This window comes from Poromitra crassiceps (genome assembly GCF_964638095.1).
Source record: "Poromitra crassiceps genome assembly, chromosome: 13".
NCBI lineage: Eukaryota > Metazoa > Chordata > Actinopteri > Beryciformes > Melamphaidae > Poromitra > Poromitra crassiceps.
Window position 1 is genome coordinate 25,551,381 of NC_139644.1, and position 24,457 is coordinate 25,575,837.

The following is a 24,457-nucleotide window of genomic DNA, read 5'->3' on the forward strand; positions in this document are numbered from 1 at the left end:
AGTGCTTAAACTCATCAGCTCGAACCGAGCCACTTACTGCCCCCTCGATCCTATCCCTTCCTCTCTCCTCCAAACCATCTCACCTAACATATCTCCCTTCCTCACTACCTTCATTAACTCCTCTCTGTCCTCTGGTCTTGTTCCACCTGCTCTAAAGACTGCAAGAGTCAAGCCTCTGCTTAAGAAACCCTCCCTTGACCCTACTGCTACTGTATTCACAACTACAGACCTGTCTCTCTTCTCTCATTCCTTTCCAAAACCCTCGAACGAGCAGCGTCCGAACAACTTTCTCTCTATCTCTCCCAAAATGACCTCCTGGACTGGACCCTCTGCAGTCCGGTTTCAAGGCTTCTCACTCCACTGAGACAGCTCTTCTTGCTGTCACAGAGGCCCTTCACACTGCTAAGGCCTCATCCCTCTCCTCTGTTCTTGTCCTCCTTGACCTGTCTGCTGCCTTCGATACAGTCAACCACCAAATCCTTCTTTCCACTCTGTCTGACCTCGGCATTTCAGGTTCTGCACTCTCCTGGTTTGCTTCCTACCTCTCGAACCGCTCATACCAGGTCTCATGGAGAGGGTCCCTCTCCAGATCCTGTCCTCTTACCACCGGTGTCCCCAAGGGCTCAGTCCTGGGCCCCTTACTTTTCCTTCTCTATATCAGATCTCTTGCCTATGTGATCTCTTCTCATGGCTTTTCTTATCACTGCTATGCTGATGACACCCAGCTTTTCCTTTCCTTCCCCCCCTCCGACACTCAAATCGAGGCTCGCATCTCTGCATGCAAAGACTCAAAGACATTGGCGACTGGATGTCTGCCCACCACCTCAAGCTCAACCTTGGTAAAACAGAGCTACTCTTCCTCCCAGGAAAAGACTGCCCTCTCGCAGATCTCTCCATCTCCATTGACAACACAACTGTACTTCCCTCCCAAACAGCTAAGAACCTTGAGGTGCTCCTTAACCAGCTGTCTTGCTCAGCCAACATAGCTGCTACAGCAAGCTCCTGTAGGTTCTCTCTCTACAACAGCCGCAAAATCCATCCCTTTCTCACAAGAGAAGCGACTCAACTCCTGGTCCAGTCTCTTGTCTCCTCCCGCCTGGACTACTGCAACGTGCTCCTGGCCGGCCTACCTGCCACCGACATCCGACCGCTTCAGCTCATTCAGAACGCTGCAGCCTGTCTGGTATTCAACCAACCCAAATTCTCTCACGTCACTCCCCTCTTCCAGGAGCTCCACTGGCTTCCCATCTCGGCCCGCATCAAATTCAAGACACTGGTACTGGCCTACAGTGCAGTACACCAGTCAGCTCCCCTCTACCTGCAATCTATGGTCAGGTTCCAAACCTCTCAGCGCTCCCTTCGCTCCTCCACCAGTGCAGGTCGCCTCGCCCCTCCTTCGGTACGGGGGCTCAAAAGTCGCTCATCCCGATCTCAACTCTTCTCGTCCCTGGCACCTCAATGGTGGAACGAGCTTCCACCTTCGGTCAGGACGGCTGAATCACTGCCGATCTTTCGGAAAAGACTAAAGACTCACCTTTTCAGGCTCCATCTGGGCCCTTCTTGATCTAACTTCGTTCTCTCTTTCTTTATAAAAAAAAAAAAAAAAAAACGAACCTAAACTTGTACCACTAACCTAAACTTGTACCACTGTTCCTTCAGAAGTTGTAGTTGTCATAGACTGTGCTCCATAGTTGATTGCTCTATTGCTGACAAAAAATGTGTTATTGTAAGTCGCTTTGGATAAAAGCGTCTGCCAAATGACGTAATGTAATGTAATGTAAATGTAATGCTACTGTGCTGCTCTCAAATGTGACATGACTACATAATCAATGCACCGAAACAGACATCAACCCAGATGCTAAATAACTGAAGGACACACTAAATGCATTAGGTTAGTACATGTTATTCATGTAGAAACATTCAAACCTAGTGAAATATATTTGAACAAAAGTAAATCATGGTACTGACCTTTATCTTGCCTGCTTATTCTGTTCATGTGAAAGTGACTGCGAGGATGAGTGTCAGTTCTTTGTCAAACAGGCCAGGAGGTGGTGAGGGGGTGAGCTGACAGTGGTCTTTATGAGAATAGAGGAAAACTCAAGTGCTTTGACACTTTTGTTGATGCTGATCAGTCCTAGAACTAAGGGGTGGAGCTGGTGGTCTGCGTGAGATGCTCTAACAACAGCAAAGTCGAGGGGAACCTGGCCTTCCAGTCAACAGTGTATCACACACCACAAGCCTATCATTTCTCTGAAGTGGTGGGGGGCTGTGGTCTTACTTTGCGAGAGCACAAGGAGACGCTGATGATCAATTTCTAAAGACTATAACAAAAATATGCCTAATAGTTGCGTAAGATACAATTCAATTCAATTCAATTCTTTGTTTCAGACCCAGGGAGATCCATATCACAGTAAAAAAGAACAGTAAAAAACAGCACAGTACAAAATAAGAAAATAACAACAAAGGGGAAACATGTAAGGCCTTCCACAATGTTCAATGCCTAATATACAGACATGTTTGGCAGTGGCTCCACAGTCTGGAAAAGAATCTGACAGAACTTTGTACAGGTTAGTCAGGACAGCGATGAGGTCATCTTCTGACACAGATGCACTACACATAAATCTATACATCAGATTCTGCAGGACAGCAGAGCAGGTAGGAACTCTGATACTAACAAACATATGACTCGCGCTAGAGCTTCTTGAAGCTCTCAACAACAGCCTCATGCTGTCATTATAAGCCACTGTGAGCTTTCTGATGCTGCTTTGTTTATAACGACACCACAGGTGGGCACAAAGGTGTACAGTATGCTTTAAAAAGTGAGATATTCACCGGTACAGAGCACATGCTGAACTTGCGAGACAGCATGTTCGCTTGAGCATACAGCTTCCGACGCTGTCGATAGATGTCCTTGTCATCAGACAGGTCATCTGAGATAATATGACCCAGATATGTGATCTCACTGCACACACTGAGTGCAGAGCCAGCAAGATAGAAGTCAGGAAAGGTTGAATGTCTGTCTACAACATGTACAACATATGATAAGATGAAACTTTAATGATCCATGTGGAGAAACTGTAAATATACAACATTTTATGTAGAAATGTATCAAGGAAAGTATGAAAGGTTATGGATTACAGCACTACAAGGTAAGGCAAGGCACGTATCTTTATTTAGCACATTACAGCAACAAGCAATTCAATTTGCTTTACATAAGACATTAAAAGCATTGAGATAAAGTGAAAAAGTTAAAATTCATATAAAAGAACAAACTAAATGTTCAACATTAAAAGACTCAAATCAAGCAAAAAATAGAACATTACATTACATCATTTGGCAGACGCTTTTATCCAAAGCGACTTACAATAACACATTTTTGTCAGCAATAGAGCAATCAACTATGTAGCACAGTCTATGACAACTACAACTTCTGAAGGAACAGTGGTACAAGTTTAGTTTAGGTTAGTTTTTTTTTTTTTTAGAAAGAGAGAGAAAGAAGTTAGATCAAGAAGGGCCCAGATGGAGCCTGAAAAGGTGTGTCTAGACTCTTTAGTCTTTTCCGAAAGATCGGCATACAGTAGAAAGATATTCTTTGGCATTTACTTCTTGGTATTGGGTATAGTCACTCTCACACTGGTAACACAAGTTTGCCTTCCCTCTTCAAAGATGATCACAACTTTAAAGACTTTTTGTTGGCCTCACCACGCAAAAATATGTACATACTGTATTGCTGTAACTTTTTGGAGAGAATTGAGAAGTCCCTCAATTCTTCCTTTCAAAAGCAAGCATATATGGGGAATGCATGTGCAAGGAGGCTAACCAATCAGAGGCAGAGTATCATGGGTCACTACCGTAAATATCCTAAATAACAGGCTGCGCAACTGCAAATGTTACCTATTTCAAATGTGAAATAGGTAATTTGGCACTTCAACACTTCTACAAAAATGCTCAATTGTGCACTTATCGCTACTCTGTGCTGCTGGTTAACCCTTCGTGTGCCAGAGATGGCACTAGCTTGCTGACACCTGCTTATAGAGAAACTAAGAGAGTATTTGGCCACATTAGGGCTGGTTTAAGCAAAAGTTGCAAAGAACACTCTTTTACAAAACAAATGTTTTTGTTTCAACTTGCAGTAACATTAAGATGTCCTATTGTAAGTTTGCTGTCCTGAGGCAATTTAAATTATTCCACAAAACCAGTTCAGACTGTAGTCCTTTTATAATATGTATTGAAGAAGAAGTAAGCCAGCACTCAAAAATGTCCTTTGAGTAATTTTAATAAGTCACCTGGGTACCCGGTACGGCACACAATGAACGTTTTGGCGTCAAGCCTTCATCAGCATGCTGATGAAGGCTTGCTTACTGGCTTACTTCGTCTTCAACACTTTTTGTGGCCCTGCACCTTAATGCAACTCAAGCTTTGAGTGTGCTCGCATTCGGTGAGTTTGGACGCTTTTATAATATGTAGCCTACAGTGATGCTTTCATTCAAATTTATTAACATGTTTCGCCCCGTTATTTGAACATATTTCTGTCATCTGAAGGTTCTGCTCATGCTGATGAGCTCCATTTGTTTAGAAATTCTCCACTGCGGTACATTAATCTAATTCTACTCTCAATCTTTCAGTATACAAACTGAGCATGTGAAATGTAATTAGAACACATAGTTGAATGTACACTGAATGTACAACATATTAGGGAGATCTTCCCTGATATCGAGTTGCAGTGCCTTTTGCACAATCCACATCTAAACTGTCTCGAAGTTTAAAAACTCACCTCTTAACTCATCTGCATCTCTATCTACATCTCCTCCTCTGTGATTGGTATAGGTTTAATATGGGAAATCAATACGGGATCATGACTTTCACCTGGATTCACCTCATCACTGTACTTCATGAAAAGAGTTAAAGGAACACTCCGGCCATTTTCAACCAGCTTTGTATCATTAGAACATCAGTAGTATATCAGAAAACTGTAAACGGTTTTGATGTCTGTCATTTAATTTGACAGTTATTGAGTGTTAAAATGTGGACCAGTGACATCACTGGTCCACACTAACTCAAATTAATAACTCATTAACTCAAATCAACTCTCAAATCAACTCTCAATAACTGTCAAACTATTCATCATTCATCTAGTTTGACAGTTATTGAGAGTTGATTTGAGTTAATGAGTTATTCATTTGAGTTAGTGTGGACCAGTGATGTCACTGGTCGACACTTTAACACTCAATAACTGTCAAATTAAATGACAGACTTCAAAACAATTTACAGTTTTCTGATATACTACTGATGTTCTAATGATACAAAGCTGGTTGAAAATGGGCAGAGTGTTCCTTTAAGTTGTCCCTAATATGTTGTACATTCAATGTAAGCTTCACTATGGCTGACTCTTGGCAGACAAATTCTGGTTGCTCTGTGTGAAAGATCCATCCACAAACACACCCATGTTGATCAATATGTCCTTTGGGAAGGGGAGGGCATGACGGGACACATACAGCTTCTGCAGATGTTGACTCATAGGAGAAGCTTTATAGTCCGCACATGTAGGTCCACTCAGACTCGGAGCACATATCACCTGCCATTTGTAGTACAGCTTGCCGTGATTAAGGATGCACAGGTCCTCCTTCACTCCTGAAGTCAGGTATCGGTCACATTTTCCCAACAAGTCGTCGTCCCACCCGCTGTCCTCGTCCCACACTTCAAATCTCACTTTGCTCCATGCTGACAGAACCTGGCTCCCCAGGTCGAAAGTCATGTACCAGCGGGGGTGGTTGTTGTTCCAAATGACAGGGGTGCGTCTCGCTCTGATCTCTCCGTTGAAGAACATCTTCACATAGCCGTCGGTGGAGCTGGTGTGGTCGCCCCACAGATTGACCCCTCGCTGAATGGTGATGATGACCCGGGCCATGCCTTTACCTTTCGGGCAGCAGTCTTCACCCACAGCGGCGTCGTTTTGGCAGCTGCAGAGACACGGATCGTTCTGGTTTCGCTTGACACCAGCACGGCACGGCTCACTGCACTTCTTCAGCAGGGCTTTCTCCAGGATGTAGTGGCTGACGGCTGAGCGCAGGCTTTTCCGAACTGGGTTGTTGACGGGCAGCAACTCGTGAAGTGAGTCCAGGGAATATGAGATGATGTCTGGATACTGCGGGACGGTCTTCAGCCATTCTTTGTAGGCTGAAGGATCTTTGTCAGCGGAGAAGAGAAGGTCTGGCTCTGTGGTTTGGCCGCCTTTTATTTCTCTGAACCTGCAGAGAGAGAAGGCAGGATGCTTTTGTGAAGGTGTGTAGAGCCAGAAGTTTGCGGCTGAGGGGCCCAAATTCTTTCCTATGAAGGACCAACAATTAATCTGGATGGAGGGAAGTGGGCCAAAAAAACAAATGATGTTATGTGAAATTACATTACATTAAAATGTATTTTGTAGACAATTTACATTCTAAATCTAAAAGAAAATGTCAAAATAATAAAAACACTACTTTTTTTTATCTGTTTAAGGTGTGTTCACACCGACCTATTAAAGTTTTTCACTGACATCGAGTTTACATACAAGTCAATGCAAACGAGTGATATATTCGCCCGGGAGAGAAATCGCTGGATTTTTCTCCCGGGTGCGACAGACACAGAGCGATAGGGCGAAAATTCGCTCGTCGCCCGAGATGAAATATCCCAACTCGAGCGAAATTTCGCTGGCATCAGTCGCTCGCTGTTCAACGCTGATTGGCTGCCGTGTGAGAGTGAGTTAAGGATCACACTGGCTTGGAACAAACCGCTGGTTTATTGTGTGGCAACAAACCGCATTGACAGCTGATTGACAGGCTGACAGATAACATGAAGTGAAGTCTGTACTACCGGTAAAGAGCTCGCGTTAGGAGCACGCTGATAGGCTTAGCTTGTAAACAACTACGGTGGCTCGTAGTGGACAAAACATCATGACATTGCGTAACGTTATAGCCCCCAGATGTCCGTCAATTCTTGTGCCTGTTAACGAGCGATTTAAACACAGCGACAGAGCGATTCCAAAGGGTTGAATCGAGCGACAGAGAGAAAAATAAATATCTTGGTGTGAACACAGCTTTAGCAGTAATTTAATTTTAATTTGCAGAATTGATTATTAAAAAATCCATATGCTTCTTTTGGGAGCATAAACATATTTAAAGCGAAAGACACCTTTCTGACAGAAAGTGCATGCATAGCCCTAACACCAGGCATGTGCTGCAGAGGGTGCCCAAGCACCTGCCCTTTTGCTCCTTGATGTCCAAGTGCCCTTTTTGCCAACTAAATGGGGCAGTATAATTATAACTACCATGGGCCCTATCTTCGTACAGGCGATATCCCCTATTAGCGCTTGCCCACCTGTTTGCGCATGCCTTAGGCAAGATAACAGTCCACCTTGCGCATTTGTGTCGATTTTTGCACCCCCACCCAGCAGCAATAAAAAACATCCCCACCTCACGGGAGCATAATTGTAATGATTTATACAGAAATGTAACTGTTTAAAAGTGATATAATTGTCTGGTAGACGTGACCTCCCTGATTTCTAAGTTAAAACAGCCCCGGAATATGTTGGAGATGCAATTTTCGGCGGGGATGCGGAAACGTTCACGGCACGTGTCGCAAGCGCAAATTAGAGCCGTGCCAAAACAAGGGCGCGGGAAGCTGGGTGCGGTGGGTGCTGCACCACCCCCTGGTGGCAAGAGATGTTATTTTTTTTTATTTTTTTTTACAGTGCACCTGAACGCAAAATGCAAAAATACCCGCTGAATAAGTGTCCAAATGTTCATGTAATTCTGGCCAATACTCCACTTCTGTTATAACATTTCAGTCTGGAAGATATAATCTTTATGACTAAAAGGCTAAATGAATAGCTTAGAAAATGAATAGCCCGGGGGCCCATGGTACTATTAATCCGGCCCTGGATATATGGGAGGAATAGCAGGTAGGCTATCACTGTCCCTGATTCCTGAGGGTAAATTGAGTAATGCTGCAGAGAAGAGGAGAAGGCACTGAATAATGACATCACAACAGTATAATCTAAATATGGCTAAAAGTCCAAAAAGGGTGGGAGAGAGAATGAGGATTCCAACACAGCAGTGGGAGCAAGTGGTGACATGGAGGTGAGTGAGAAAAGGTGACTGAATAATGACACAACAGTCTAATCTTAAAGTCCCTGGAAACCAAAATCCACAAAAACGTTCTAACTATGTTATTTAGGGTCTTATGTTAGTAATTGTGTGCCTCCGAAATTATTATACATTACTTTCAACCCAAAGCCTTAAAATCGACACTTTTCTACAAGATTCTACAAGGTACTTCCTCATTGAAGAGAGCAGTGCGCGAGGTGCTAAAATGCAGGAGCTTATGACGTCATAAGCTCTATATAACCTTTGTACACGCGCGCAACCCACAGTCCCGCACATTCTGCCTCCATCTCTCTTCAGAGTTCTAGTGGTCCCACACCTTTTTGCAGCTAGCTAACTACGCATTGCGTCAACACAAAGGCTCTTTTAAGAACCAACATCTATCTATCTATCTATCTATCTATCTATCTATCTATCTATCTATCTATCTATCTATCTATCTGTCTATCTATCTATCTATCTGTCTATCTGCGAGTTTATCGCTTAGACTCGTCGGCAGTGTGTAGGAACCTTGAGAGGGAGAGCTATCTCCTCTGCCTGCTGTGGCGCTGCTGTGTGTGTGTCAGTGTGTGTGTGCGCGCGTGCAGACAGATAGACAGATGACCATCAGTCAGTACGCTATGCGCTGCGCGGAGCACCCTTATTTTTACAGTCTATGGGAGCAACGCGCGAACACACACACACACACACACACACACACACACACACACACACACAATCTCTATTTCCTTCCCTCTCTCTCCTCTCTCCCTCTCGGAGCAGAGGAGAGAGGTCTGAGAGAGGGACATTTCCCTGCTGCAGACGGGACATGCCCACACAGTCCGTGGGAGAAAATACACTCTAAAATATAATTAATTCTCATGAGTTTTGCCATGACTGTCAAACCTAAATTTATATACTTTGCGACGTTCATCATTGTTCAAATTTGGCTGGTGGCTTATTAACATAGGGTCCTGTGATGTGATGAACTCAAAATGCTAAATAATAATAAAATATTTCTGGTTTCCAGGGACTTTAAAGTTAATATTCCTCTAATCTGGCGACAAAGTGGCCAAAGAAATTTGGCCAAATTTTTCGGCACCCTTGGGCGCCGGCAGCCGTCCCCCCAATGTTGAATCGGTGGCTACGGCCTTGCAGCACCCCCTACCTAAAAGTACTTCCAGCGCCACTGTGCCAAAATCATCTGCGCCCCAAAATGCCTGCGCAAACGAGATTTGGGCGGTCTTAACTACCAGAATTATTCACGGGTGTGGCCAGGCAATGCTGGGCATTACATCAATCAAAACCAATCAGATTCCCGTCTCGCAATGGCTATTTGCGCGAGGCATACAATATGCTGTAATTCTCTCCATGCGTAATAGAGTGTACTTACTCATGCGAGGACAGAAAGAGATGGAGAGAGCTTATTGACAGATCGTCTGTGGTGCCAACGACCCTCCGGGATATGAAGGTAAATAGCCTATGTCCATTGTCCAACAAGTTTTCTCAATTCATTTCCCTCTTTGCGATGTGATAAAAGTTTCTCAGTGAGTTATAGTTGATTGTCTCACTGAATTATCTGCTAATACCCAATTTTAGCAGCATCATTTGATGTCCTGGCGTGGCAAGGCTGTGCGTAATGACATATACAAAATTAATTTTACTTTGCACTGCACTGCACTGCGCTGCACGGAGATTACGGTGCGCAACCCAGCACAGGGAGGTATTTAGTGCGTAAGAGGTCCTTTTCAAACCTCTTAGCGCAAAGTAATTGCGCGCTGCTGACGATAGGATAATGCCATCTATCCCCACATTTTAGCGCTGAAACACCTGCTTTGGCATGTGGCATGCCTATGCTCAGTACAATTATAACAGCCCCCAATTTGCATTGCGCACGGCGTTAAACGAGCGCAAATGCTAAATCATAGCTTTTGGGAAGATAGGGCCCCATATATCCTTGTATGATTTTGGGTCTTGCAACATTGTAGGAAAAATCATGGAAAGACATTTTGAAATATTTTAGATATTTCAACTCAAAGATTCAAAATAGCCCTCAGTTGACCACAGTTAGGCCTTTCTAGCATTAATAGTAGTCGTTTAGAGGGCATAACTCGATAACAGTGTGTGACAGAAGAGAGAAGACGCAACAAATGCAGAAAATGTTCCTTGCCTGTCGCTGAAGGTGCTGGAGAAGCTGGACTTGCCGTCTGTCTTGTCCATGTCCTTCTTGCAGTGTTTGGTCTCGGTCTTTATGTTTGCGATACCGATGCTGGCGGACGCCTCCGCCTCCAGGCACATGTTCACCTCCTCCACGCTGAAGCCCTTCAGCCTGGCCTCACACTGCCTGATGCTGGTCACAGACTTCACACTTCCTCCCAGCTTCACCTGGAACGATGGAGGAAACTATTTAATCACTAAAGCCAATGTGTCACTTTCTGTAAGTCACCTGAATTAATTTCTTTGAAAAAATTGTCTTGTTGTCAGTCCATTCCTATTGCGGTTTACCTTTGTGATGTAATGGGTGCCAAAGTTGTCAATCAGCTTGTAATATTGTTCTTTGTTCTCAGCACTGTAATTTGGGGAGAGTTTGTTCACCTCTGCGCTGAATTCTCTGTGCAACTTGGGACTGCTGGACACTCTGTAGCTGTTTCAAGAGAGAAGTAAGGCAGAAGATAAAGATAAAATATATGCATTGGTACAGTAATAATGTTTCATTCAGGGTGTGAAGAGGAGGTTTTCTCTCGCTCTCGAGACCCCAAGTGTTTTGGAACAGCTATGTTCTTACCTATAGTACTCGCAGAACATGCTCTGGCTCATGAAACAGAATTTGTCATTCTTGGTTTTCTCCATGGAGTATTGAGCCAGTTTCGATTGAGTGCCAGCCAACATCAGTGATGCGCCTTTCTTCACGGTACTGACATCTAGATTGACCTTCCAGTTGTTCTCCACCTCAGAGCTGCTGGAAGTGACCAGAGACTCACTGGATCGATGCAGTTTGCTGGACACTTTCATTGCGCACACCTGATTTGGTCTCCAGTCCACTACTGACAAGGGCAGCTTCTGCTTCCTGCCCTCCAGGTACGGGTTGGCACACAGCCTGCAGGTCTCGTCCTTGTCCTTCCACATGTCCATGTCGATCACATAGGCTCCTTTGCGTTTCATTTGGGTGATGTCGAAGCCTTCTCCTGCCAAGTTGGTCCCCGGGGCAAATTCTGCATCTTTGCACTGGTTGGCCGTCCCTGATGTACAGGACTGATCACTGCAGTGAGGGAGGGACAGCAGGAGGGCGGCACTGAGGCAGAGGTTCAACAGAAACATGTCGCTGTGAACTTTGCCGATGGTTTATCCTGAAAAAGAAATTAATGCAGTTTAAAAAAAGTTAAAGTGACCAGGTGAACAAAGGTCATCTCTGTAAATGTAAATTGTTTGTTAATTTTAGCTTGATGGAAAATGTGACAGAAATGAACAGTTTCTCCCACATGCTAAATAACTCAAGGACACCCCATATTAAATTCATGTTATTGAAGTAGAAACATTGAAACCTACTGAAATACAGTATATCTGCATGAACTCAAATCAGGGAAATTTGATCTTATCTTGCCTACACATGCTGCTGCATGTGTGAAATGTGAGTGCCAGTTCTGTAATTTATAAAAGAGAAAAAAGGGGGAGGAGTGAAATAAAAACTAATCGGGGTGGGGGGGTGGGGGTGTCAGTGGTCTTCATAAGAACACAGGACCAAGCAGAGGAAAGAAGCAGTGGTTTGACACATTCACCGATGCTGAAAGTTCTGCATGAGATGCTTCAACAACAATGTTTCTCACACATAGAAACAAACAAAATCAACACTGACCACCACAATATATTTTTCCCAGGCCATTTTTAATTAGGTAATTAGGGCCAACTAAATGGGCAAAAATGGCTAATTAGTCTCGATTAGAGGATTTTGCTGCCTTCAGGTGCCCCTCGTAATCCCCCCCCCCCTTCCCCCCCGGACCCATATTGAGATCAAGTTTTGGAGAGACAGCGTGGCACCTGGCATCTGTACTGGCGTCTGTGTGTGGCAGCTGGAGATAGTGGTAAAGATGCCAGTAAAGATTTTTTTTTTTTTTTAGATGTCAGGCAGCAGAGTGCAGATTTTAACTCACCTGTCTATATGATCACATTTACCTTTGACCTATTATGTTTGTTTTGAGTGTCTTTCAGTGGGCATATTCTGCTTTTGTTCCATAATAAATTATTCTGCTTAAAACAACATGAGTGTCAGTTTGTGTTATATAACAGAAAAGGAAAGAAAGGGAAAGAAAAACAGGCCAGGAGGTGGTGGTGGTGGTGAGGTGTGTGTGTGTGTGTGTGTGTGTGTGTGTGTGTGTGTGTGTGTGTGTGTGTGTGTGTGTGTTTGTGTGCGTGTGTGTGTGTGTGTGTATGTGTGTGTTTGTGTGTGCGTGCATGCGTGTGCATGTGTGTGTGCATGTGTGTGTTTGTGTGTGCGTGTGCGTGTGCGCGTGCGTGTGCGTGTGTATGTGTGTGTGTGTGTGTGCGTGCGTGCGTGCGTGTGTGTGTGCATGTGTGTGTGTGGGTGTCAGTGGTCTTCACAAGAACAGAGCAAAAAACAATTGTAGGGGGTGTCAGTGCAGTCTTCACAAGAACAGAGGAAAAAACAAGTGGTTTGACAGGTCTGTAGGTGTTAAACGGTCCGGGGTAGAGCTGGTGACAAACATCAGCAGAGCCGAGGTGAACCGAGGTGAAGCTATAATGTATCTACATGCCTATTACCGACCGGGACCGGCCATGCAGCACACATTCCCCAAAATACAGTCCATGTTCAATGCATTTTGAAACATTTCACTAACTAGTGCGACTGCTTGTACCACTCCACCCCCCCCCCCCTATTTTGGGGGGTGGGGCTCCTCCTGGCTTCGCCTGGAGGAGCTCACAAAGTACATCAAACAAGATTCTAATAAGTAAATAAATTACTCCTTTTATAAATTACTCAAGAGAGTACAAGTACAAAAAAAGCTACTCAATTACAGTAATTGGAGGCTACGTGTAATTAGTTACTTCCACCTATGGCTACTAGTGTTGGGCAAGTTACTTTCAAAATGTAATAAACTACATATTACTAGTTACTTTCATTTGAAAATAATAAGTTACTTTACAATATTACTGTCTGTGTAATTGCTTCAAAATATCTTCATTCTCTGGGGTGAAGTTGTACAATTTCTACAACCCAGTTTCCCGGGGGTTGTAGAGATTACTTGCAAACCCCATTGCAAAACAGCTTGCAGGTTACCTGAAAAAGCCCATTTAATAGACAGCTTGCACAGTTGACCAGAAAAAGACCATTTAATGGATAAACCTGGGGACTCTGAGGCAGGGGCGGACTGGAACCATAATTCAGGCCGGGCATTAGATACCATGCAGGCCAGGCCAACACACGCGGACACATGACACACATGAAAAAAGTGGGCCATTTGAAGCAAGATTTGGTGAATATAATGCTAATGTGATGTTACATGTTATGTTACATTTGTTCACTAATAGAATTCAACATTGCCTAGATAACTGCAAGCAGGGGCGGACTGGGATCATAATTCAGGCCGGGCATTAGATACCAAGCAGGCCAGGCCGATATGGGCCGACGCGCGTGCCGGCGTCCAAAGGGCGGCGGCGAAAAATTTGGGCCGTTTGAAGCCCAATTTGGGCCGTTTGAAGCCCAATTTGGGCCATTTGAAGCCAGATTTGGGCCGTTTGAAGCCCAATTTGGGTCGTTTGAAGCCAGATTTGGGCCGTTTGAAGCCCAATTTGGGCCGTTTGAAGCCAGTTTTGGGCCGAGTCCAATTTTACAATGAGATGCACCCACTTTAACCCTGAATAAAGTAATAAAACCACTAGTAAACCAGTAGGCGGCACCTGGCCTGCTGTTCAGTGAGTGGCCTAACTGCGGGCACCAATTTTTTTTTTTTTTTTTTTTTTTTTTTTTTCAGGCCAGGCCAGGCCAGGCCACCGGGCATTTGCCCGACGTGCCTGATTATGCAGTCCGCGCCTGACTGCAAGTATAATATGAAGACGTAAAAACAAAAACATGCCTCACAAAAGCTGCAGCAAACCTAATTTAAGGAAGAGTGCAGTGTCCTGTCTTGGCTTGTCTGAGGTTAAATGCAAATACAAAGAAATCAAACTGTTTCATCTCTACTTTAAACTGTATTGTGCAGTCCTACTGATAATAATCCCATAAAAGCACATTAATGTGAAAGCAATAAGCATATAGCCTACATGTTTCAGTTTATGCTCTGAAATTGTAGCCTGCCTGAAGGTTCCTGATTCTGATAAGTTCAACACCACCTCCAGCTCTGCAGGAGCACCTGCTGCAGTGCCAGTGCTGCTTCTGCCTCCTTCTCCACTTTTGTGAAGAAAACCCCAAAAGCAATCCAACCCATACTTTCAGTTTAGCCACTACTGTTCACATTTGACCAATGGGATTTTTTATATAGCCTAATATAAATAAATAAATCGAACAGCAAGCCCCAGGACCCAGCATAGGTCCTGGGGTCGGGTTGGCCTCTGACCCGAGACCCCCGAAGGTGGGTCGAAGCCTCTCCCACGCCCCATGCCTAACCCTAACCCAGACCCTAAACCTAACCTCTCCCACCCCCCACACCTAACCCTAACCCTAAAGACCAAGGGGTCTGACGCCTAACCAGACCCTCCCCACGCCTGCAGAGGTGGGCACGGTGGCCGAGAGAAGAGCCAATGGAGAATACTATCCATTAAATGGGGTTTTGCAAGTAATCTGTACAACCCCCGAATCCTATCCATTAAATGGGGTTTTGCAAGTAATCTCTACAACCCCCGGGAAACTGGGTTGTAGATATTGTACAACTCCACCCCAGAGAATAGGGGCATTTTGATGCAATTCCTTTCCATTGAATGAGCGATTCATAGTAGATGGGGTGATTACTTTCACCAAAATAACTGCAGTGGCAGTGTCAGTGTAAACTGTCCGAAATTCTAAATGTTATCCTTTCCCTTTGTTATTGTCATCTATAGTGGTTATTTGCATAAAAACACACAATTTGATTAGGAAATTATTGTTATTTATTTATGTGTGCTTTAATTTAAAAAAAAAATACTCAATTTGTAACGTGTTACTTGACAGAGTAACTGGTATAATATTACTGAAATCCTATTGGTAATCTAATACCAATAGACTGCAACGACCTCCCCCAGTTCAAATCATTCCTCAAAACCCACCTATTCAAATCTGCTTTTAATGTTTGGTTACGTCATGTGTAATTTTATGCTATGTATGTTTTTTTTATTGTTTTTAACCTATGTACTGTAAATCGTCTTTGAGTTTTTAGAAAAGCGCTCTATAAATTAAATGTATTATTATTATTATTAATAAGTTATATTACTGAGTTACTGCAAAAAGTAATATATTACTTTTGTAATGTGAGTTACCCCAACACTGGTAATAACGCCCTACTCTGGTCGTATCTACCACTTCATTCAATATTTCCGCCTGTCATTGAAGGCAGCCACAGCCCGGCTTGTGTCGGCAACTACAGCCAAGATGCGTCAAACTAACCAGAATTAGCAGAGGTTAAACCGGAAGTTATGTGGTATTGTCATCAAAAAATACCCGCCCCCTCAACTAGAAATGAAAAGAATTGTGTGTTGAGAATACAAAACAGTTAAAATCTAAATAATAAACAAACAAACAAATTAATACATAAATACACAAAACCCTGTGGTTGTAACCAAGTATGTTCCACAAATTATGTATTTCTTTTAATTGGACCGGAAGTTCAATATTTTATTCTGGCGGGCTTGACACTACAGTGGTGCACAGAAGATGCAGACCTGAGGCCGGGAAAGACGCCGCATTTCACAGATGATGGAAATGATGATGGGAAAGGAATTGATTTCTTCGGAAATTGAGGACTTTAAATCTAAACTTTACGGACCGGACCGCTTGTATTTGGAATCTGCCGGTGGCTCAAATCCCAGCCTCATCCTCACAGCTCCCAGGACATCACCGGTAGCCGACTGCCTCAGCTAGCTAGCCGCATCTGCTGCTGTGTCGGTCGGGAGCAAAATCTCAGCAACAGAATCACGGTATTTGAATTACGAAAGCTAGCATCGGAGAGGGCTGCCCTCAGCGTGGTGACAACGGTTTGCTTTCATGAAGGAATGATGACCTCCTAGTCCGCCCCCCCACCCCCTGCACATCTGACCGCTAGGCGAGAAGAGTGAGGAGGCTGCATCAAGGTGACGGATGCTGGATGGAGGCAGAAAGTATGTAAGCTAACACTAGCAAGCTATAGCATCACCTGGGTTCGGATGGATGCACAAACAGACAGAGACAGACACACAGCATCCTTACCTTGGCCGTGGTCAAGTCTGTGCTTGTGCTGTGGAATGCTAACGAGGAAGTAACTTTACCATGACGAGGGACGTTTTGTCTGTCAAGCTCCCACGGATTTTAGATGGTACTCTGAGATTTTTTTAGATGCCAAATGTAATGACCCTCCCGGGCTCACACCATGTAAGTGGCTGGCCGCGTCTCTGTCCAGCCCTGCGGATGACACTACCGTTACAGGCACCGGGGGCAGAAACACCGTCGCCGGGTAGCGTTGGTGGTGCCAAGAGACTCATCTTGGCGTGAGCTATCTAGTGGGAAGCTATGTGGCTAAAACAGCACAATATAAAAACCTCAGATAGACACCAACGCCAATGGTATCCCACAAGGTTTTAGTCGCAATAATCCTGTTAAATGTGTATATAGGTGTACAGTCCCTTTTTAACTTGTTTGGTGGCGTCGTTTTGACGGTCGTGGTTGCTATGGCATTTTTAAATGGACCCAGGCTACTGGACTGGGCGAATTCACCTGCTCATCTTCAGTTCAACAGATACGTCCTAACTGGATACCGGCCAATATCTTCTGTGCAAGACTGTATCAGAAGCCTCTTCTACCTGCACAATGAACTTGGCAACATATACACTCACGGTGAGTAAAACATGAATCAAATGTTCGTCAGCGGCATGTGAGATGTGTGCATGTGGCAGGCATCCGACACTGGCAGTTGACAGTTACTATAGCCTCAGGATTCGACTACTCATTCGTTTCACTTTCACTCAGTCTCAAACAAGGACCCCGTATTGTCACTGCAGGCTCCATTTAACAAGGCTCTACTTTTTATACATGTAGCAATCACAATAAACAAGGTTGTTGACAACCGAACCAGGCTATTCGTGGTCTTAAATATTGTGTAGTTTCTAATCCCAAGCTGATTTTGTCATGTCGTGTCAGTAATTATGGGTTTCCACCCGTAGCCACAGCAGAGAGGGCGCTGTTCGGGAAGCGGAAGAACAACAACGGCCATTTTCAATGGAAAAGAGATTGGATTGGAAACCACACAATATTTAAGAACACGAATAGCCCGGTTTGGCGGACAACAACCTTGTGTTTAAGGCAACTAGGCAAGTGCTGTGTTGTTGTGTGAGACTATGATTGAGTGAAAAACAAATGAGTAGTCGATGTTGAATTCTGAGGCTAGACAGTTACCTACAGTAGTGTCCAGACACTCGGAGAGCGAGCACTCTCAATCCAACGAGAAAACTCAGGTGCGAGGCAACAATCAACTTATTAGAGAAGAGAACAGGCCAGCACACTCAATGTCCTTTCACAAATTTAATTCTCTCATCTGGGCACAGCAGCAACGGACGTTTCAGCCAAAAGGCCTTCTTCAGCGTTGTCATGAAGTTGTATGAAACCAATGACCAAAACAGCCATACATTCTGTCATTGTGTTACTTATGGATGGAGTTATAGTGAAAATAAATGAGTCCCCTTTTTGCTGGGGACCCCCTCAAGGACCCTATTTTGAGAACCACTGCTGCAGAGAGGACAGCACATGATCTATGGGCTCATTGACTTATGGGAATCTGCCAACTACTTCAGTCTGATGTTCATCATTGCATGGCACTCCAACTGCCACAATACATACTTATATAGAGTAACCAGCATTAGTGACCATCGGGGAACCTGCCCTGGAAGTTTTTTTTTATTACAGTCAAACTAACAAGTGAATGATAACTGAGCATGATGTGACCTCAAATGCCTCCCTAACATCACTGTCTATATAACACAAGACAACATGGTGACTGAAAGGCACGAACTTTAATCAAATTCTCAGAAATTATGTTCAATCCAGGCAGGGATGAAACAATTACTGTTATAATGATAAACCGTGATAAAATTCGTGACGATTATTATTATTACCGTTTCAAATTGTAATTATCATTCAAACTGTGTTCCTGTGATTACAGCACTTTCCGGTAAACACTGTCCATCATCAACCAAAGTTAGCAACACTCTCCCATGACGCACTGTGAGTGTATCCAGAGTAGACATCCAGTGTTGCCAACTCTTTTCCAAGGAAAGTAGCTATTGGATGCTCAGAAAGTCATTAGATGATGTGACACACACTAATTTAATTGCATATGAAAAGATGCATGCCGCGGCGTAGCCATTGTGATATTAAGTGCTGACTCCACCAGATTCGGCATACAGCGTTATACATGACAAGCAAACCCTACAGTATGTGCTGTGTGTATCTGTGTGAAGCATTGACACGGAGAGAGAAAGAGAGAGAAACCACGGCAGCAGCCGCACCAAATTATTGGCAAATGCACTCGATTCAACACATTAACATTGCTTCCCATGGTCAGAAAAAGTCGCCAGATTTGTTGTTAGTCGCTTTCGAGAAATAAAGTCACCAGGGGGGTCTGAAAAGTAGAAACATAGCGACAAAGACGTTGCCAACACTGAGTGCGTCAGTACTTTTGGGGTTTTCAATATAAAACTTGGTGATTTCAGTGAGTGTATCAGTACTTTTTGAACATTTTCAGCACACTATATACTGATAATAATACTGATAACCATGATCATTTTTAAATGACATTTTCATCTGGCATTGGCCCTGGAGTTAGAGCCTTCTGTTAACGAGATGCACAGATGTGTTTGTAGCTCGGGAGTCTACAGCGCATCACTGTTTGTAAATGTGTAATAGCCATGTTACGTGCGCTAGTTTGCTTTGCATATGAAGCAAAACCATCCTGCCCACAGCTTGGCTCTGGGACAGGGAAGGGAAGCGGTGTGAAGTTGGTGCTCAGGGCCTCAGCGGAGGCTTTATCCAGCCTGAGTGCTGCTGAGTAGGGGAAGTGGCTAGGGAGGGTCTGGGGGGAGTAGCAGAGATAACACACTTAAAATAGATGTGTTGGATGGCATAGGCTGTATCACCTGGCTGGGACAAAAGACTCACTTGACATTGGGAAAGGCAGAGTGAGCAAAAGAGAGGGGCACGGGGGGTGTGATGTGAGTGATAAATGATGATGATAACTGTGTAAGGATCACATTTCAAGGACTCGATTTTGCTCACGTAGCAGTAAGCACCGCCGCTTGGCCAAATACAGCAAGTTAATATACACTGTGTGTGCATTAGCAATTTGGCCCACCACTGCAAGAGCTCAGTGGTGCTATTGTCTTCCCCTTAAAGCAGTGATACTGTACTCAGCTCGAGGCTCTAGAGCCACATGCAGCTCCTTCATGGGTAGCTGTGGCTCTTTTAAGTCCTATTTAAAAAAACAAAAATCAATCAATCAATAAAATGGAAAGAAAAAACAAGAGCAAATCTCTGCAGAATTAATCTCAGGTGTCGCGTTTTGCTTCCAGGTGTGCGAGACAAGTGCAAAACTAGCTTAGCATGAACCTAAAATTCGCCTTTCTCCCTTCACACGCAATTTACCCATTTTGTCTCTAAAAGGCAGGAAGTAACACAAGTGCAAGCAGAACATTCATGAGGGTTAACAACTTCCAATCAATTTGGTGATCCAGTGCCGGGCCCCTCAGTAATGTTTTGCTTGCACGTGTGTTACTTCCTGTCTTTTAGACACAAAATGGGTGAATTAGGTGGGATGTGAAAAAGGCTAATGGCTAAAGAACGTAAGAAACGCAAATATGAAGAGGAATATCGAACATTTAAAGCGGACTGGGAACTTGAGTTTTTCTTCGTATCCATGCATGGGTTCAGGAAAATGCATTTGTTTTCTGGTAATGTCACTTCACAAATCAAAAGGTCCCATTTTGCAACAACATCACAAAATGAAGCACCCAGTTCAGTACCAACTTTCAACTTTGAAAGGTGGAGAACTGAAGAGCTGGCGAGACTCAAACTGAACCAAACTGGTTTCAGCGAGGACGCTTTTGGATTGTGGCTCTTGCAAAAGTATTTTTTGTCAATGTGGCTCCTGAGTAGGGCAAGGTTGATTACCACTGCCTTAAAGGATAACATCATTGTTTTTTTTAAGGGCAGTTATATCTCGGCTTCCCCTCTTCTGCTGGTGTCTGCAGTAAGTGAAGTTGGAGATACCAGGGCTTGTTTCCCCACCTTCAGATTAAGTCATTTGCTACCATTCATTCTTGTATAAAGCAGCTTCCACAGGAAAATTGCCTGAGCGAGATTATTCATCAGCCTTAATTTGGTTTTGTCATAATTTTTGTGTTTTTTTTACCTTTATTTATACAGGGGCCGTCTCACTGAGAGCAATGCTCTTTTTCATTAGCACCCTGATCACATTCACACACACACACACTAGGGGTGCTCCGATCCGGCTAAGCCACGATCCGATCCGATTCCGATTCCTGGGGTCACGATCCGATTCCAGAATCGATTCTCGATTCCAACGATTCTCGATTCCAACGATTCTCGATTCCATAATCTAGAATCGATTCTCAATTATGTAGTTTTATATTGCAATAACACACAAAGGTAAATCTAAGACAAAAAATGACAAATGTATTAATGCTGAACTTCAAATTCAACTTCTGAAGTATTACAGTCAGGGCCTAAATTCATTTTGCAAACTAGGGGGGAATTCCCCACTTATGTTCTTCAAATAAGATGGATTTATAGGCTGGGGGGGATCTGTAGACTTTGAGAAGGATGTATAGATTTTGGGGGGAATACATTAACCAGAGTTCTTAAGTGCAAGAGGTGGTGGCACCGTGGCAGTACAGTACACAAATGACATGAACATTTGGACATTTATTCAGCCGGTATCTTGCATGTTGCGTTCAGGTGCACTGTAAAAAAAAAAAAAAAAAAAAAAAAAAAAAAAAAATTTACAATACAAATAAGAATCGATTCTTGGGAGTTTGGAATCGATCCAGGAATCGTGGCATTAAGAATCGCGATCCTTTCAGAATCGATTTTTTTGGAGCACCCCTAACACACACACACACACACACACACACACACACACACACACACACACACACACACACACACACACACACACACACAACCTGGAAGCTGACCAGTATAACCACTCCAGCTCCACTGCAGCAGTTGGGGTTAAGGGCCTTGCTCAAGGGCACCTCAGTGGTGGTAATGAGCGAGGGGCAAGCACTGCTTTTTAAATTTCCCCACCCAGATTTATCCTGCTGGTCCCAGGGATTGAACCGACGACCTTCCGGTCACAATCTCGCTTCTCTACCCTTTAGGCCACAACTGCCCTTACTGCATTACTTCATTGTGCTGAGCTGAGTGTTTTCATATCAGTATGTGTCAATCACCTGACACCCATAGGAAGAGATGGAAGTCTTGTGCAAGAAATAATACCTCAAAAACACGCCTAACAAACTTTACTGTCACATCCATGTGTTTTTAGGCAGAATTGGGGAAATGTAAATTAGTCATAGAACTAAATGACACTGGGGCTCTTCAGTTTAATACCTGTCCTGACTACCACCACTAAAGCAAATTATTAACCTACCAACCTTCAGTGCTTGACCCTATGCCTTCCCGTCTGCCTCCAGGCATCCCTCTGGTTTGCTTCCTGGTGCTTGGGCCTCTCAACATCCCCTGGTCTCAGATCAGTGTCACGTGGCTGGTCGTGGTCCATTACCTGGCCTGCCTGTCGCCGCAGCTGGGCTCGGTGCTCTACCACCTCTTCATGAACCACGAGGGGGGCGAGCCCGTCTACCACACCCTCCTCAAACTGGACATGTGTGGAATCTGTATGATCAACACACTGGGTGAGCGAGCGCACAGGCGCCCTGATGTTTCTGCTCATTTCTCCTCTTTCCTCTGTTTGGATCCATGTCCTTCGAGTACTGCTTATTCTCTTGTCTTCTGCCTGTATACTTTGAGTTTGGTGCTTTGTTTTTGATTGTCAGGTTGCTAGGTAGGTCAAACTTGTAGCCTACAAGTACGTGAAACAAATGGTAATATCTCAAAAACTATACATCGTATTGCTTATATTTTGACATTGTGAGTGAGGGCAGATCTGAAGGGTTTTATGTAGTATATGTATGTAGTATTATAGAGTTGGGTCAACTGTCCCAGTTTTCAAATGTGTGAATTAATAAAAAAATCACACCCAGGTGTTGAAGTAAGCAGTGCAGGTGTTGGCCGTTCAGACCCTTTCCCCCCACCCCCCTCTCCCATCTATGGCACTGTGTGCATGTGCATGTGCGTGTGTGTGTCCATATGGGCGTGCGTGTGTGTGTGCATGCGTGTTTCACCGACTTTGATGGTGGCACTTTCTATCTCGGCTCTCAAAGTTTCATATACATAGAGAATGAATTGCAGAAAGGTGCTGGCAGCTCCAAAAACGCTTTTGGTGTGAATGTCCCCATAGGCTGCTACTGTTATTGGAGCACAGAGCAAAAAGGGGCGGGACTTATGAAAGGTCTATTGATTTTCCATGGGAGTATTTTGTTTAGAGGTGCAGCGATACCAGTTTTTCAGAACAAACTACTGAGTGCCTCATTAAGAAAATTGGCCAGTGCAAGTGCGATCCAATCCAATTCTACTAATACACCTATATTGGTCTATTATAAAATAATAAATCAAGTGAGAGGTACGGTAATTTTCCCATTCACTTCCATCTCAGGGGACTTATTTTTGTAGCCAGTAGAGTCGCCCCCTGCAGGCCATTTGAAAGAATGCTGATTTAAGATACTTCCGCATTGGCTTTACAAACGGAGCTACGAGCTAGGACCTTGGTTTTTACACTGGTCAAACATAGCCTAATAATGGAAAAGCAGTTTAATCAGGAAAGGAAGAACAGTGTAATATGTTAGGCCTAATGAAAAGAGGTATTCAGCCTTCATAGCCAAGATTCCTCCCTCAGCAAAAGCTGCTCTGCTTATCAACTTTACAAATAGCATTTCATCATCATCATCTTTTCACATCAGGAGACCTTTTTCCTCCCACTGGAAAAGTGTGATATCGCACCAGTGCACATTCATTAAAATATCCTGACCTTATCGGGACAGATTAGTTACAGTACTTACGTAGCTTGTTTAGCAGCTGGATCGTTGCCGACCCCGATAGCACAGCTACTATCAGTGCACCTGTAGTTTATCAGAAGCAACTCATGTATGCAGGTTGTGTGTGTCTTGACTTATCTGTGTGTGCTTCCTCCCCTCAGGGGCGCTGCCCATTGTCTACAGCACGTTGCTGTGCTACCCGTTCACCCGCACTGTGGCACTGGTCATCTACATCCTGCTGTCCATCTACTCCATCTACAGCGCCGTCACGGCACGGAGCAACGTGCGCCGCCTGCGCTCCTTCGCCTGGCAGGCGCTGTTCCGCTTCTCCTTCTTCCTGCTGCGCTGGGTGGGCGTGGGCGGCGGCAGCCCCACCTCGCTACGCCACTTCCTCACCATGGACGCGCTGGCCGTGCTGGGCGGGGTCATCAACATCACACGCATCCCAGAGCGCTTCCGCCCGGGCCTCTTTGACTACTGGTGCAACAGCCACCAGATCATGCATGTACTGGTGGTGGGCTCCATCCTTTACCTGCACTGGGGCGTGTTGGACGACCTGCTGTGGATCAACAGCCACCACTGTCCCAACTGACTGACCAGCCAGGACCTCTGGTGGAGGGTCGGGGGAGGGGGTGGGGGTGGGGGGGGGGTCATTTGGATAGGTACAGGTCGGGAGGGGGGGGGGGAGTCGCTGCTGCTGCTGAATTCCTAAAAGATCACACGTGGATGGAGGTGAGATGGTGTGTTGGACTTGTGCACTCAAACATCCACAATGTTCATATCTTTGTCCATCTTGATATTTTGTGCGTATGCCGGCAAAATGTATGTCAAGTAACACGCACAAGCATCACATTTTTACTCACTTGCCACATACATGGACGCACCGGTGCACGCGTACACACACTTCACACACACACACACACACACACACACACACACACACACACACACACACACACACACACACACACACACACACACACGCAGTAAAAGGGAAG

At 44.5% G+C, this 24,457-nt stretch overlaps 2 protein-coding genes across 2 annotated transcripts; one reads left to right on the forward strand and one right to left on the reverse strand.

Moving 5' to 3' along the window:
• Positions 1-5,263: 5,263 nt before the first annotated feature.
• Positions 5,264-11,706, reverse strand: LOC310787727 (perforin-1-like). Its single transcript, XM_083649216.1, has 5 exons — positions 11,664-11,706; positions 10,903-11,464; positions 10,623-10,761; positions 10,288-10,502; positions 5,264-6,248 (listed from the first exon to the last, which is right to left on the reverse strand). Exons 2-5 carry the CDS (start codon positions 11,433-11,435, stop codon positions 5,378-5,380), a joined length of 1,758 nt encoding a protein of 585 aa, XP_083505342.1. The 5' UTR covers positions 11,436-11,464; positions 11,664-11,706; the 3' UTR covers positions 5,264-5,377.
• Positions 11,707-16,949: 5,243 nt separating this feature from the next.
• Positions 16,950-24,051, forward strand: paqr4a (progestin and adipoQ receptor family member IVa; the record flags this gene model as incomplete). The annotated part of the gene is made up of 3 exons (XM_083649998.1): positions 16,950-17,130; positions 22,002-22,220; positions 23,621-24,051. The coding sequence occupies exons 1-3, from the start codon at positions 16,965-16,967 to the stop codon at positions 24,049-24,051; spliced, it is 816 nt and encodes a 271-aa protein (XP_083506124.1). The 5' UTR covers positions 16,950-16,964.
• Positions 24,052-24,457: the final 406 nt, after the last annotated feature.